Source organism: Melozone crissalis, unplaced genomic scaffold, assembly GCF_028551555.1.
Source record: "Melozone crissalis strain CALT ecotype California unplaced genomic scaffold, PUWL_Pcris_2 ptg000019l_1, whole genome shotgun sequence".
In the NCBI taxonomy this organism is placed as follows: Eukaryota; Metazoa; Chordata; class Aves; order Passeriformes; family Passerellidae; genus Melozone; species Melozone crissalis.
The window spans coordinates 3,754,726-3,771,017 of NW_026535797.1; the positions used below are offsets into that span (position 1 = coordinate 3,754,726).

The window sequence follows — 16,292 nt, forward strand, 5'->3', positions numbered from 1 at the left end:
GCCCTGGGAGAGCTGTGGTGCTGCCTGGTTGGGAGTGCTGGGTGTGCAGGTGTCAGCACTGTGGGCTGGCCCATCCTGGATCCTGCAGGGTTCTGCAGGAGGGCTGTGCATTGCCCCTGACTGTATTTCTTCCTCAGTGTGGCACTGCTTGAAGGCCTGCTGAGGGCTGATGGAGCAGCTGCTCTTGAGGAGCACCGTGTCCTGGGACAGAGTCAGCAGTTCTGTGCTTGAGGTTTTGGGGCCCACAAGGTCTGATTTGCCAGTGGAACCTGCAAAGAGGGGCAGGCAGAAGGAAGGTTGTCAGGACAGTCCCCAGGCGGCAGGCAGGAGAGGCCGCTGTGGTATCCCGCCCTTTCCAGGAGCCAAGCTGTGTGCCGAGGGCCCTGGTGCCAGGCCCATTGTGGTCCCTGTGTGGATTGCATAGTGCTGAAAGCTTTGTTGCCTACCAGTGTCGGTGGCAGCACAGGTGCTGCACTCCCAGGAGCAGGTGCTGTTCCCCAAAGAGGAGCAGAGTCGGTGGATGCCCTCAGCAGCGCAGGAGCTGCAGAGGCGCAGTTGCCAGGGTCTGGAGGAGCAAGGAGGTGGTGAGGACAAAGTGTCAGGGCAGGGAGTGCCTGGCAGAGCCCTTGTGCGTAATTCTACATCCCTGTGCTTGTGGGGATACAGATCCTCCTCAGATCGCTGCATTGCTGCTTTGGCAGCTTACCCGTGTGCCTGCGAGTGCTCCCTGCCTCCTGGACAAAGGCACCTTGTGGCATCGCAGCGGCCGTGCCTCTGATCTGAGGGTCCGACGTCTGGGTCACTCTGCCATGATGGGGGTCTGCCAGAGAAGGGAGGGAAAGAGCTGAGCCCACATGAGGCAGGTGGCCGCAGTCACTGCTCCTTTGCCTGTCCCATTTGCAGGGACTGGTTGGAGCTGAGGGCAAGAGGGACAGGCCAGAGGGTGGGCAGGCCTGGCAGGGCAGTCCCTAGGCGGGCACTGTGCTTGTGCCTGGTGCCTTGTGAGCTGGGAGGAGAAAAGCCAACCTCTTAGAGAGTCGGATCCCCATGGTGAGCATTTCCGTCATGAACGGCTCTTGTTTGAGGCAACGCGGGCATCGGAAGTCAATGCCAGCGTGCAGAGCCAGTCTCTGGATGCAGTGCCGGTGGAAGCGGGCGTCTTGGCACGCGGGACACGCCATGGTTATGTAGGAGATGTTGTCTTCCACCGTGTCCAGGCAGATGGTGCAGGTGTTGTCCTGGCTTGGACGTGGCCGCAGTGCCTGCTGTGGGCGGTGCTCCCAGCAGAAGGACCTGTGAGGAGGATGGAGGAGATGGGTGAGGGAAGGGTGAAGGGCAGAGCCCTTGGGCTGTGCTGGCAGTGTGGGTTCAGGAGGTGTGAGGGAGCCCCAGCCCCTGTGTGGGTTCTGTCCCTGTGTGGGGCACGTTGCTGGCAACCATGGGTTCTCGCCTTATGCATTCACTGGAATGTAAAGGGCTTGGAGAGAAATGCAGGGGTTCCGAGGGTGAGGGTGGGCAGCCCTTACCTGTAGGCCCCGAAGTACTGGGTGACACATTGTCCGTCTGGGGCACAGGGCAGGTGGAAGGTGCGGTCGCAGGCCGTCTGGCAGCAGGTGATGGTGGCCCCCATCTTGCAGCAGATGAAACAGCTCTGGAAAGAGCACAGCAGCCCCATGAATGTCAGGACTGGAGCTTTTTGGTCTGTTTGCATCTCCAGACAGTGAGTGGGATGTGGGCAGAGCCAGCTCAGAGTCCCCAGAGCCACGTGCACACGAGGCCCCTGCAAGTGCCAGGCCTGGGGCTTCTTTGCTGGGAGCAGGAGGAGGTGGCCAAGCCTCTCCTGGTGCAAAGCTGCCTGCTCCTCCTGCCAGGTCATGCCCACCTTCTTGGCTGCTGCCCTGATGATGCGCCTGGTGTCCCCAACGAGAAAGTGTCCAGTGTCCTCGCGTGGGTAAAGTCCAGTGGCGAGGATCTGCAAGGCAGGGAAGGCCGGGAGCTTGTTAGGTCAGGGAGGCAGGGCCCTTGTGGGCTGAAAGCTGGAGGGAGTCTCAAGAGAATTCACCTGGCAGTAGGTGTGGACACAGAGCTTGAACTTCATTCTCTTGTCCCCACAGAGTTCGTTGTCCTGGGTGTGGTGGCACAGCATGCAGGCTGCAGAGACAGAGCAAGTGCCCCGGGCATGAGCAGGTCTGTGGGGCTGGGCAAGTGTCCATGCAGGATCAGCCCCAGGGCCCTGCAGAGTCTTTGCTCTGCTGGCTGAAAGGCAGAGCAGGTCAGGCGTGGCTGCCCCATCACGTGCCCAGGTCCCCACCCAGTGTGGGAGCTCTTGCCTGGGCCGGGCCTGGTTCTTGGCTCCTCACTGACTACCCCAGAAGGCCCTGAGCCAGTGCCAGGGAGCTGTGGGGTGCTTCTGCTCTTACCTTTTTCCTTGGGGACAGTTTCTGGCCGTGCCCTCTTGGATCTAGGAGAGTTTGTTGGCAAGCGGCCGGAGCGTCTCTTGCGCTGCCCTGCTGGCATTTCTCCTCCTGACTGTTGTCTTCCAAGCCTGAGTGAAGAGAGAGATGCGTTTTAGCTGTGTCAGAGGCAGCAGAAGCCTCTGGCTTACCCCGGTGCCTGAGCAGCCTCAGGCAAGCTCGTTCTTCGCAATCTCTCTTCGACTCTGAGGGTGGTGTTGATATGCAGCCAGGTTTTGTGCCTTTGGCCTGGGTGATGATGTCACTGGGGCCACTGTGACATGGGCAGCACTGATGTGTGGTGATGGGCGATGGTGGTGCCATGCCCATCCCAAGTGGTGATGTTGCAGTAGTGGCTTCTTTGGAGGGGATGGGATTAACTTCTGCTGGGAGTAAATTTTGTATTTGTGACCAAATGAATGTGGGTGAGCCAGGGCTGTGGGAGGCATGGTTGAGCAGGGGTGGTGCGGCCTGTCGTGCTGCTGAGCCCCAGCTCTCCAGGGAGCAGGCTGGTGGCAACATCTGCTGGCAGGGGACACAGGTGGGACAGCTGATCCCCGGATGGCTGGGAGAGGCCAGAGCTGACACCAAGTCTGCTGGGTGCGGGATGGTTCCCCCGGCAAGGGAACTCCTGTGTGGGTGCGGGCAGGTCACTCCTTGGTGGGTGCCGGAGGAGCGGCTCCTCGCCGTCCACCGTGAGCACAGTCGCGGATGGATATGGATGGCGCGACCAGGGCGAAGGAGGACCCGAGGCACTGGGGCAAATGCAACTGGGTTTATTTGGGGGAAACCCGAGGGTCCAAGGAGGGAGGGAATCAGGACTACAAGTGCAGTTGAAGCGAGCCGGTGTCAGGGGTGAGCTGGTGGCCCGAAGCGGGATGGCAGGGGGTTTATAAAGGGGAAAGTGTAGGCAGGGTCGAGGTACAAATCAAGCAGTGGGTAGAGGGCTCGGAGGAGAGGACAAGGTTGGGTGATGGTGGGTGCACCTATGAGGATGTGGGGAGAGGGTGGTGTGGTTACAGAGTCCGGTGGGGGAGTGAGGAAGAGGGAATATTCCAGAAGGGAGGGAGTGGACAAGAGGTGATTGATGTTGATACGGTAGAATCCTCCCAGGGCGCCTCTGCCCCATCTTCCCTTTCCCCTCCTCCCACAGGAATGTGCTGTCAACCCTGGGGACGTAGATCCGTGTTCGTTAGAGTGAGAGAAGCTTGAAGGAAGTTTGAAGAAAATTACTGGGAAATACATATGCGTTCTCATAGTGTAAAAAAACTTTATTTTTTGTGTATGTCTATCTGTCTATGTATTTATGTATCAATGTATGGATGTATGTATGTGTGTACCTATCTGTCTATCTATCTATCTATCTATCTATCTATCTATCTATCTAAACTACCTATCTATCTTTCTTTCTTTATCTATTTATATTATTTGATTATGTGTCTTTGATGGGTGAGGGTGATGGGGGTGTGGGCAGGCTGACATTTGGTGCTGCTGTGTATTTGTGGCCGGCTGTAGGGTTTTTTTGCCCGCCGTTGTTGCTGCCAGACGTGTCTCATGCGAATGGGCCCAGGCTGGGAGCGGTTGTCCATCGTGGATCCGTGGAAGATCCATGGAGGCCTGTATGGACGTTGTGGCCGTGGTGCTGGACTGTTGGCAGCCAAAGTGCCCTCAGACAGCCCCAGCGCTGCCTGTGTGGAAGTGCTGGGGCTGCTTTCATCAGCACTCTGGGCTGGCCCAGTGTCAATCCTGCGGCGTTTTGCTGGTGGGCCGTATGACACCACTGAGGCACTGTCTTTCTTCGGATAGCCACGTTTGAAGGCACACCGAGGGCAAGAGGAAGAGCTGGCGGTGTTGGTGGAACACTTGCCCTGGGAGAGCTGTGATGCTACCTGGCTGGAAGTGCTGGGCTTGCAGGTGTCAGCACTGTGGGCTGGCCCAGTGTCAATCCTGCGGCGTTTTGCGGGTGGGCCGTATGATACCGCTGAGGCACTGTCTTTCTTCGGATAGCCACGTTTGAAGGCACACCGAGGGCAAGAGGAAGAGCTGGTGGTCTTGGCCAGGCACTTGCCCTGGGAGAGCTGTGGTGCTGCCTGGTTGGGAGTGCTGGGTGTGCAGGTGTCAGCACTGTGGGCTGGCCCATCCTGGATCCTGCAGGGTTCTGCAGGAGGGCTGTGCATTGCCCCTGACTGTATTTCTTCCTCAGTGTGGCACTGCTTGAAGGCCTGCTGAGGGCTGATGGAGCAGCTGCTCTTGAGGAGCACCGTGTCCTGGGACAGAGTCAGCAGTTCTGTGCTTGAGGTTTTGGGGCCCACAAGGTCTGATTTGCCAGTGGAACCTGCAAAGAGGGGCAGGCAGAAGGAAGGTTGTCAGGACAGTCCCCAGGCGGCAGGCAGGAGAGGCCGCTGTGGTATCCCGCCCTTTCCAGGAGCCAAGCTGTGTGCCGAGGGCCCTGGTGCCAGGCCCATTGTGGTCCCTGTGTGGATTGCATAGTGCTGAAAGCTTTGTTGCCTACCAGTGTCGGTGGCAGCACAGGTGCTGCACTCCCAGGAGCAGGTGCTGTTCCCCAAAGAGGAGCAGAGTCGGTGGATGCCCTCAGCAGCGCAGGAGCTGCAGAGGCGCAGTTGCCAGGGTCTGGAGGAGCAAGGAGGTGGTGAGGACAAAGTGTCAGGGCAGGGAGTGCCTGGCAGAGCCCTTGTGCGTAATTCTACATCCCTGTGCTTGTGGGGATACAGATCCTCCTCAGATCGCTGCATTGCTGCTTTGGCAGCTTACCCGTGTGCCTGCGAGTGCTCCCTGCCTCCTGGACAAAGGCACCTTGTGGCATCGCAGCGGCCGTGCCTCTGATCTGAGGGTCCGACGTCTGGGTCACTCTGCCATGATGGGGGTCTGCCAGAGAAGGGAGGGAAAGAGCTGAGCCCACATGAGGCAGGTGGCCGCAGTCACTGCTCCTTTGCCTGTCCCATTTGCAGGGACTGGTTGGAGCTGAGGGCAAGAGGGACAGGCCAGAGGGTGGGCAGGCCTGGCAGGGCAGTCCCTAGGCGGGCACTGTGCTTGTGCCTGGTGCCTTGTGAGCTGGGAGGAGAAAAGCCAACCTCTTAGAGAGTCGGATCCCCATGGTGAGCATTTCTGTCATGAACGGCTCTTGTTTGAGGCAACGCGGGCATCGGAAGTCAATGCCAGCGTGCAGAGCCAGTCTCTGGATGCAGTGCCGGTGGAAGCGGGCGTCTTGGCACGCGGGACACGCCATGGTTATGTAGGAGATGTTGTCTTCCACCGTGTCCAGGCAGATGGTGCAGGTGTTGTCCTGGCTTGGACGTGGCCGCAGTGCCTGCTGTGGGCAGTGCTCCCAGCAGAAGGACCTGTGAGGAAGATGGAGGAGATGGGTGAGGGAAGGGTGAAGGGCAGAGCCCTTGGGCTGTGCTGGCAGTGTGGGTTCAGGAGGTGTGAGGGAGCCCCAGCCCCTGTGTGGGTTCTGTCCCTGTGTGGGGCACGTTGCTGGCAACCATGGGTTCTCGCCTTATGCATTCACTGGAATGTAAAGGGCTTGGAGAGAAATGCAGGGGTTCCGAGGGTGAGGGTGGGCAGCCCTTACCTGTAGGCCCCGAAGTACTGGGTGACACATTGTCCGTCTGGGGCACAGGACAGGTGGAAGGTGCGGTCGCAGCCCGTCTGGCAGCAGGTGATGGTGGCCCCCATCTTGCAGCAGATGAAACAGCTCTGGAAAGAGCACAGCAGCCCCATGAATGTCAGGACTGGAGCTTTTTGGTCTGTTTGCATCTCCAGACAGTGAGTGGGATGTGGGCAGAGCCAGCTCAGAGTCCCCAGAGCCACGTGCGCACGAGGCCCCTGCAAGTGCCAGGCCTGGGGCTTCTTTGCTGGGAGCAGGAGGAGGTGGCCAAGCCTCTCCTGGTGCAAAGCTGCCTGCTCCTCCTGCCAGGTCATGCCCACCTTCTTGGCTGCTGCCCTGATGATGCGCCTGGTGTCCCCAACGAGAAAGTGTCCAGTGTCCTCGCGTGGGTAAAGCCCAGTGGCGAGGATCTGCAAGGCAGGGAAGGCCGGGAGCTTGTTAGGTCAGGGAGGCAGGGCCCTTGTGGGCTGAAAGCTGGAGGGAGTCTCAAGAGAATTCACCTGGCAGTAGGTGTGGACACAGAGCTTGAACTTCATTCTCTTGTCCCCACAGAGTTCGTTGTCCTGGGTGTGGTGGCACAGCATGCAGGCTGCAGAGACAGAGCAAGTGCCCCGGGCATGAGCAGGTCTGTGGGGCTGGGCAAGTGTCCATGCAGGATCAGCCCCAGGGCCCTGCAGAGTCTTTGCTCTGCTGGCTGAAAGGCAGAGCAGGTCAGGCGTGGCTGCCCCATCACGTGCCCAGGTCCCCACCCAGTGTGGGAGCTCTTGCCTGGGCCGGGCCTGGTTCTTGGCTCCTCACTGACTACCCCAGAAGGCCCTGAGCCAGTGCCAGGGAGCTGTGGGGTGCTTCTGCTCTTACCTTTTTCCTTGGGGACAGTTTCTGGCCGTGCCCTCTTGGATCTAGGAGAGTTTGTTGGCAAGCGGCCGGAGCGTCTCTTGCGCTGCCCTGCTGGCATTTCTCCTCCTGACTGTTGTCTTCCAAGCCTGAGTGAAGAGAGAGATGTGTTTTAGCTGTGTCCGAGGCAGCAGAAGCCTCTGGCTTACCCCGGTGCCTGAGCAGCCTCAGGCAAGCTCGTTCTTCGCAATCTCTCTTCGACTCTGAGGGTGGTGTTGATATGCAGCCAGGTTTTGTGCCTTTGGCCTGGGTGATGATGTCACTGGGGCCACTGTGACATGGGCAGCACTGATGTGTGGTGATGGGCGATGGTGGTGCCATGCCCATCCCAAGTGGTGATGTTGCAGTAGTGGCTTCTTTGGAGGGGATGGGATTAACTTCTGCTGGGAGTAAATTTTGTATTTGTGACCAAATGAATGTGGGTGAGCCAGGGCTGTGGGAGGCATGGTTGAGCAGGGGTGGTGCGGCCTGTCGTGCTGCTGAGCCCCAGCTCTCCAGGGAGCAGGCTGGTGGCAACATCTGCTGGCAGGGGACACAGGTGGGACAGCAGATCCCCGGATGGCAGGGAGAGGCCAGAGCTGACACCAAGTCTGCTGGGTGCGGGATGGTTCCCCCGGCAAGGGAACTCCTGTGTGGGTGCGGGCAGGTCACTCCTTGGTGGGTGCCGGAGGAGCGGCTCCTCGCCGTCCACCGTGAGCACAGTCGCGGATGGATATGGATGGCGGGACCAGGGCGAAGGAGGACCCGAGGCACTGGGGCAAATGCAACTGGGTTTATTTGGGGGAAGCCCGAGGGTCCAAGGAGGGAGGGAATCAGGACTACAAGTGCAGTTGAAGCGAGCCGGTGTCAGGGGTGAGCTGGTGGCCCGAAGCGGGATGGCAGGGGGTTTATAAAGGGGAAAGTGTAGGCAGGGTCGAGGTACAAATCAAGCAGTGGGTAGAGGGCTCGGAGGAGAGGACAAGGTTGGGTGATGGTGGGTGCACCTATGAGGATGTGGGGAGAGGGTGGTGTGGTTACAGAGTCCGGTGGGGGAGTGAGGAAGAGGGAATATTCCAGAAGGGAGGGAGTGGACAAGAGGTGATTGATGTTGATACGGTAGAATCCTCCCAGGGCGCCTCTGCCCCATCTTCCCTTTCCCCTCCTCCCACAGGAATGTGCTGTCAACCCTGGGGACGTAGATCCGTGTTGGTTAGAGTGAGAGAAGCTTGAAGGAAGTTTGAAGAAAATTACTGGGAAATACATATGCGTTCTCATAGTGTAAAAAAACTTTATTTTTTGTGTATGTCTATCTGTCTATGTATTTATGTATCAATGTATGGATGTATGTATGTGTGTACCTATCTGTCTATCTATCTATCTATCTATCTATCTATCTATCTATTTAAACTATCTACCTATATTTCTTTCTTTATCTATTTATATAATTTGATTATGTGTCTTTGATGGGTGAGGGTGATGGGGGTGTGGGCAGGCTGACATTTGGTGCTGCTGTGTATTTGTGGCCGGCTGTAGGGTTTTTTTGCCCGCCGTTGTTGCTGCCAGACGTGTCTCATGCGAATGGGCCCAGGCTGGGAGCGGTTGTCCATCGTGGATCCGTGGAAGATCCATGGAGGCCTGTATGGACGTTGTGGCCGTGGTGCTGGACTGTTGGCAGCCAAAGTGCCCTCAGACAGCCCCAGCGCTGCCTGTGTGGAAGTGCTGGGGCTGCTTTCATCAGCACTCTGGGCTGGCCCAGTGTCAATCCTGCGGCGTTTTGCTGGTGGGCCGTATGACACCACTGAGGCACTGTCTTTCTTTGGATAGCCACGTTTGAAGGCACACCGAGGGCAAGAGGAAGAGCTGGCGGTGTTGGCGGAACACTTGCCCTGGGAGAGCTGTGATGCTACCTGGCTGGAAGTGCTGGGTTTGCAGGTGTCAGCACTCTGGGCTGGCCCAGTGTCAATCCTGCGGCGTTTTGCGGGTGGGCCGTATGATACCGCTGAGGCACTGTCTTTCTTCGGATAGCCACGTTTGAAGGCACACCGAGGGCAAGAGGAAGAGCTGGTGGTCTTGGCCAGGCACTTGCCCTGGGAGAGCTGTGGTGCTGCCTGGTTGGGAGTGCTGGGTTTGCAGGTGTCAGCACTGTGGGCTGGCCCATCCTGGATCCTGCAGGGTTCTGCAGGAGGGCTGTGCATTGCCCCTGACTTTATTTCTTCCTCAGTGTGGCACTGCTTTAAGGCCTGCTGAGGGCTGATGGAGCAGCTGCTCTTGAGGAGCACCGTGTCCTGGGACAGAGTCAGCAGTTCTGTGCTTGAGGTTTTGGGGCCCACAAGGTCTGATTTGCCAGTGGAACCTGCAAAGAGGGGCAGGCAGAAGGAAGGTTGTCAGGACAGTCCCCAGGCTGCAGGCAGGAGAGGCCGCTGTGGTATCCCGCCCTTTCCAGGAGCCAAGCTGTGTGCCGAGGGCCCTGGTGCCAGGCCCATTGTGGTCCCTGTGTGGATTGCATAGTGCTGAAAGCTTTGTTGCCTACCAGTGTCGGTGGCAGCACAGGTGCTGCACTCCCAGGAGCAGGTGCTGTTCCCCAAAGAGGAGCAGAGTCGGTGGATGCCCTCAGCAGCGCAGGAGCTGCAGAGGCGCAGTTGCCAGGGTCTGGAGGAGCAAGGAGGTGGTGAGGACAAAGTGTCAGGGCAGGGAGTGCCTGGCAGAGCCCTTGTGCGTAATTCTACATCCCTGTGCTTGTGGGGATACAGATCCTCCTCAGATCGCTGCATTGCTGCTTTGGCAGCTTACCCGTGTGCCTGCGAGTGCTCCCTGCCTCCTGGACAAAGGCACCTTGTGGCATCGCAGCGGCCGTGCCTCTGATCTGAGGGTCCGACGTCTGGGTCACTCTGCCATGATGGGGGTCTGCCAGAGAAGGAAGGGAAAGAGCTGAGCCCACATGAGGCAGGTGGCCGCAGTCACTGCTCCTTTGCCTGTCCCATTTGCAGGGACTGGTTGGAGCTGAGGGCAAGAGGGACAGGCCAGAGGGTGGGCAGGCCTGGCAGGGCAGTCCCTAGGCGGGCACTGTGCTTGTGCCTGGTGCCTTGTGAGCTGGGAGGAGAAAAGCCAACCTCTTAGAGAGTCGGATCCCCATGGTGAGCATTTCCGTCATGAACGGCTCTTGTTTGAGGCAACGCGGGCATCGGAAGTCAATGCCAGCGTGCAGAGCCAGTCTCTGGATGCAGTGCCGGTGGAAGCGGGCGTCTTGGCACGCGGGACACGCCATGGTTATGTAGGAGATGTTGTCTTCCACCGTGTCCAGGCAGATGGTGCAGGTGTTGTCCTGGCTTGGACGTGGCCGCAGTGCCTGCTGTGGGCGGTGCTCCCAGCAGAAGGACCTGTGAGGAGGATGGAGGAGATGGGTGAGGGAAGGGTGAAGTGCAGAGCCCTTGGGCTGTGCTGGCAGTGTGGGTTCAGGAGGTGTGAGGGAGCCCCAGCCCCTGTGTGGGTTCTGTCCCTGTGTGGGGCACGTTGCTGGCAACCATGGGTTCTCGCCTTATGCATTCACTGGAATGTAAAGGGCTTGGAGAGAAATGCAGGGGTTCCGAGGGCGAGGGTGGGCAGCCCTTACCTGTAGGCCCCGAAGTACTGGGTGACACATTGTCCGTCTGGGGCACAGGGCAGGTGGAAGGTGCGGTCGCAGCCCGTCTGGCAGCAGGTGATGGTGGCCCCCATCTTGCAGCAGATGAAACAGGTCTGGAAAGAGCACAGCAGCCCCATGAATGTCAGGACTGGAGCTTTTTGGTCTGTTTGCATCTCCAGACCCTGAGTGGGATGTGGGCAGAGCCAGCTCAGAGTCCCCAGAGCCACGTGCGCACGAGGCCCCTGCAAGTGCCAGGCCTGGGGCTTCTTTGCTGGGGAGCAGGAGGAGGTGGCCAAGCCTCTCCTGGTGCAAAGCTGCCTGCTCCTCCTGCCAGGTCATGCCCACCTTCTTGGCTGCTGCCCTGATGATGCGCCTGGTGTCCCCAACGAGAAAGTGTCCAGTGTCCTCGCGTGGGTAAAGCCCAGTGGCGAGGATCTGCAAGGCAGGGAAGGCCGGGAGCTTGTTAGGTCAGGGAGGCAGGGCCCTTGTGGGCTGAAAGCTGGAGGGAGTCTCAAGAGAATTCACCTGGCAGTAGGTGTGGACACAGAGCTTGAACTTCATTCTCTTGTCCCCACAGAGTTCGTTGTCCTGGGTGTGGTGGCACAGCATGCAGGCTGCAGAGACAGAGCAAGTGCCCCGGGCATGAGCAGGTCTGTGGGGCTGGGCAAGTGTCTATGCAGGATCAGCCCCAGGGCCCTGCAGAGTCTTTGCTCTGCTGGCTGAAAGGCAGAGCAGGTCAGGCGTGGCTGCCCCATCACGTGCCCAGGTCCCCACCCAGTGTGGGAGCTCCTGCCTGGGCCGGGCCTGGCCTGGTTCTTGGCTCCTCACTGACTACCCCAGAAGGCCCTGAGCCAGTGCCAGGGAGCTGTGGGGTGCTTCTGCTCTTACCTTTTTCCTTGGGGACAGTTTCTGGCCGTGCCCTCTTGGATCTAGGAGAGTTTGTTGGCAAGCGGCCGGAGCGTCTCTTGCGCTGCCCTGCTGGCATTTCTCCTCCTGACTGTTGTCTTCCAAGCCTGAGTGAAGAGAGAGATGCGTTTTAGCTGTGTCCGAGGCAGCAGAAGCCTCTGGCTTACCCCGGTGCCTGAGCAGCCTCAGGCAAGCTCGTTCTTCGCAATCTCTCTTCGACTCTGAGGGTGGTGTTGATATGCAGCCAGGTTTTGTGCCTTTGGCCTGGGTGATGATGTCACTGGGGCCACTGTGACATGGGCAGCACTGATGTGTGGTGATGGGCGATGGTGGTGCCATGCCCATCCCAAGTGGTGATGTTGCAGTAGTGGCTTCTTTGGAGGGGATGGGATTAACTTCTGCTGGGAGTAAATTTTGTATTTGTGACCAAATGAATGTGGGTGAGCCAGGGCTGTGGGAGGCATGGTTGAGCAGGGGTGGTGCGGCCTGTCGTGCTGCTGAGCCCCAGCTCTCCAGGGAGCAGGCTGGTGGCAACATCTGCTGGCAGGGGACACAGGTGGGACAGCAGATCCCCGGATGGCAGGGAGAGGCCAGAGCTGACACCAAGTCTGCTGGGTGCGGGATGGTTCCCCCGGCAAGGGAACTCCTGTGTGGGTGCGGGCAGGTCACTCCTTGGTGGGTGCCGGAGGAGCGGCTCCTCGCCGTCCACCGTGAGCACAGTCGCGGATGGATATGGATGGCGCGACCAGGGCGAAGGAGGACCCGAGGCACTGGGGCAAATGCAACTGGGTTTATTTGGGGGAAGCCCGAGGGTCCAAGGAGGGAGGGAATCAGGACTACAAGTGCAGTTGAAGCGAGCTGGTGTCAGGGGTGAGCTGGTGGCCCGAAGCGGGATGGCAGGGGGTTTATAAAGGGGAAAGTGTAGGCAGGGTCGAGGTACAAATCAAGCAGTGGGTAGAGGGCTCGGAGGAGAGGACAAGGTTGGGTGATGGTGGGTGCACCTATGAGGATGTGGGGAGAGGGTGGTGTGGTTACAGAGTCCGGTGGGGGAGTGAGGAAGAGGGAATATTCCAGAAGGGAGGGAGTGGACAAGGGGTGATTGATGTTAATACGGTAGAACCCTCCCAGGGCGCCTCTGCCCCATCTTCCCTTTCCCCTCCTCCCACAGGAATGTGCTGTCAACCCTGGGGACGTAGATCCGTGTTGGTTAGAGTGAGAGAAGCTTGAAGGAAGTTTGAAGAAAATTACTGGGAAATACATATGCGTTCTCATAGTGTAAAAAAACTTTATTTTTTGTGTATGTCTATCTGTCTATGTATTTATGTATCAATGTATGGATGTATGTATGTGTGTACCTATCTGTCTATCTATCTATCTATCTATCTATCTATCTATCTATCTAAACTATCTATCTATCTTTCTTTCTTTATCTATTTATATAATTTGATTATGTGTCTTTGATGGGTGAGGGTGATGGGGGTGTGGGCAGGCTGACATTTGGTGCTGCTGTGTATTTGTGGCCGGCTGTAGGGTTTTTTTGCCCGCCGTTGTTGCTGCCAGACGTGTCTCATGCGAATGGGCCCAGGCTGGGAGCGGTTGTCCATCGTGGATCCGTGGAAGATCCATGGAGGCCTGTATGGACGTTGTGGCCGTGGTGCTGGACTGTTGGCAGCCAAAGTGCCCTCAGACAGCCCCAGCGCTGCCTGTGTGGAAGTGCTGGGGCTGCTTTCATCAGCACTCTGGGCTGGCCCAGTGTCAATCCTGCGGCGTTTTGCTGGTGGGCCGTATGACACCACTGAGGCACTGTCTTTCTTTGGATAGCCACGTTTGAAGGCACACCGAGGGCAAGAGGAAGAGCTGGCGGTGTTGGCGGAACACTTGCCCTGGGAGAGCTGTGATGCTACCTGGCTGGAAGTGCTGGGTTTGCAGGTGTCAGCACTCTGGGCTGGCCCAGTGTCAATCCTGCGGCGTTTTGCGGGTGGGCCGTATGATACCGCTGAGGCACTGTCTTTCTTCGGATAGCCACGTTTGAAGGCACACCGAGGGCAAGAGGAAGAGCTGGTGGTCTTGGCCAGGCACTTGCCCTGGGAGAGCTGTGGTGCTGCCTGGTTGGGAGTGCTGGGTTTGCAGGTGTCAGCACTGTGGGCTGGCCCATCCTGGATCCTGCAGGGTTCTGCAGGAGGGCTGTGCATTGCCCCTGACTTTATTTCTTCCTCAGTGTGGCACTGCTTTAAGGCCTGCTGAGGGCTGATGGAGCAGCTGCTCTTGAGGAGCACCGTGTCCTGGGACAGAGTCAGCAGTTCTGTGCTTGAGGTTTTGGGGCCCACAAGGTCTGATTTGCCAGTGGAACCTGCAAAGAGGGGCAGGCAGAAGGAAGGTTGTCAGGACAGTCCGCAGGCTGCAGGCAGGAGAGGCCGCTGTGGTATCCCGCCCTTTCCAGGAGCCAAGCTGTGTGCCGAGGGCCCTGGTGCCAGGCCCATTGTGGTCCCTGTGTGGATTGCATAGTGCTGAAAGCTTTGTTGCCTACCAGTGTCGGTGGCAGCACAGGTGCTGCACTCCCAGGAGCAGGTGCTGTTCCCCAAAGAGGAGCAGAGTCGGTGGATGCCCTCAGCAGCGCAGGAGCTGCAGAGGCGCAGTTGCCAGGGTCTGGAGGAGCAAGGAGGTGGTGAGGACAAAGTGTCAGGGCAGGGAGTGCCTGGCAGAGCCCTTGTGCGTAATTCTACATCCCTGTGCTTGTGGGGATACAGATCCTCCTCAGATCGCTGCATTGCTGCTTTGGCAGCTTACCCGTGTGCCTGCGAGTGCTCCCTGCCTCCTGGACAAAGGCACCTTGTGGCATCGCAGCGGCCGTGCCTCTGATCTGAGGGTCCGACGTCTGGGTCACTCTGCCATGATGGGGGTCTGCCAGAGAAGGAAGGGAAAGAGCTGAGCCCACATGAGGCAGGTGGCCGCAGTCACTGCTCCTTTGCCTGTCCCATTTGCAGGGACTGGTTGGAGCTGAGGGCAAGAGGGACAGGCCAGAGGGTGGGCAGGCCTGGCAGGGCAGTCCCTAGGCGGGCACTGTGCTTGTGCCTGGTGCCTTGTGAGCTGGGAGGAGAAAAGCCAACCTCTTAGAGAGTCGGATCCCCATGGTGAGCATTTCCGTCATGAACGGCTCTTGTTTGAGGCAACGCGGGCATCGGAAGTCAATGCCAGCGTGCAGAGCCAGTCTCTGGATGCAGTGCCGGTGGAAGCGGGCGTCTTGGCACGCGGGACACGCCATGGTTATGTAGGAGATGTTGTCTTCCACCGTGTCCAGGCAGATGGTGCAGGTGTTGTCCTGGCTTGGACGTGGCCGCAGTGCCTGCTGTGGGCGGTGCTCCCAGCAGAAGGACCTGTGAGGAGGATGGAGGAGATGGGTGAGGGAAGGGTGAAGTGCAGAGCCCTTGGGCTGTGCTGGCAGTGTGGGTTCAGGAGGTGTGAGGGAGCCCCAGCCCCTGTGTGGGTTCTGTCCCTGTGTGGGGCACGTTGCTGGCAACCATGGGTTCTCGCCTTATGCATTCACTGGAATGTAAAGGGCTTGGAGAGAAATGCAGGGGTTCCGAGGGCGAGGGTGGGCAGCCCTTACCTGTAGGCCCCGAAGTACTGGGTGACACATTGTCCGTCTGGGGCACAGGGCAGGTGGAAGGTGCGGTCGCAGGCCGTCTGGCAGCAGGTGATGGTGGCCCCCATCTTGCAGCAGATGAAACAGGTCTGGAAAGAGCACAGCAGCCCCATGAATGTCAGGACTGGAGCTTTTTGGTCTGTTTGCATCTCCAGACCCTGAGTGGGATGTGGGCAGAGCCAGCTCAGAGTCCCCAGAGCCACGTGCGCACGAGGCCCCTGCAAGTGCCAGGCCTGGGGCTTCTTTGCTGGGGAGCAGGAGGAGGTGGCCAAGCCTCTCCTGGTGCAAAGCTGCCTGCTCCTCCTGCCAGGTCATGCCCACCTTCTTGGCTGCTGCCCTGATGATGCGCCTGGTGTCCCCAACGAGAAAGTGTCCAGTGTCCTCGCGTGGGTAAAGCCCAGTGGCGAGGATCTGCAAGGCAGGGAAGGCCGGGAGCTTGTTAGGTCAGGGAGGCAGGGCCCTTGTGGGCTGAAAGCTGGAGGGAGTCTCAAGAGAATTCACCTGGCAGTAGGTGTGGACACAGAGCTTGAACTTCATTCTCTTGTCCCCACAGAGTTCGTTGTCCTGGGTGTGGTGGCACAGCATGCAGGCTGCAGAGACAGAGCAAGTGCCCCGGGCATGAGCAGGTCTGTGGGGCTGGGCAAGTGTCTATGCAGGATCAGCCCCAGGGCCCTGCAGAGTCTTTGCTCTGCTGGCTGAAAGGCAGAGCAGGTCAGGCGTGGCTGCCCCATCACGTGCCCAGGTCCCCACCCAGTGTGGGAGCTCCTGCCTGGGCCGGGCCTGGCCTGGTTCTTGGCTCCTCACTGACTACCCCAGAAGGCCCTGAGCCAGTGCCAGGGAGCTGTGGGGTGCTTCTGCTCTTACCTTTTTCCTTGGGGACAGTTTCTGGCCGTGCCCTCTTGGATCTAGGAGAGTTTGTTGGCAAGCGGCCGGAGCGTCTCTTGCGCTGCCCTGCTGGCATTTCTCCTCCTGACTGTTGTCTTCCAAGCCTGAGTGAAGAGAGAGATGCGTTTTAGCTGTGTCCGAGGCAGCAGAAGCCTCTGGCTTACCCCGGTGCCTGAGCAGCCTCAGGCAAGCTCGTTCTTCGCAATCTCTCTTCGACTCTGAGGGTGGTGTTGATATGCAGCCAGGTTTTGTGCCTTTGGCCTGGGTGATGATGTCACTGGG

The 16,292-nt window shown here is 58.8% G+C and overlaps 1 protein-coding gene and 1 pseudogene across 1 annotated transcript; both read right to left on the reverse strand.

Moving 5' to 3' along the window:
- Positions 1-133: 133 nt before the first annotated feature.
- LOC128937518 (PHD finger protein 7-like) lies at positions 134-4,042 on the reverse strand (annotated as a pseudogene).
- Positions 4,043-5,221: 1,179 nt separating this feature from the next.
- On the reverse strand, positions 5,222-15,253 carry LOC128937519 (uncharacterized; the record flags this gene model as incomplete). The annotated part of the gene is given in 9 exon segments (XM_054277254.1): positions 5,222-5,339; positions 5,546-5,761; positions 9,745-9,858; positions 10,065-10,300; positions 13,709-13,933; positions 13,936-14,128; positions 14,270-14,383; positions 14,590-14,856; positions 15,090-15,253. Coding segments are annotated over 9 exon segments (1,647 nt in total), but the record flags the coding sequence as incomplete, so codon positions are not given.
- Between the last annotated feature and the right edge of the window lie 1,039 nt (positions 15,254-16,292).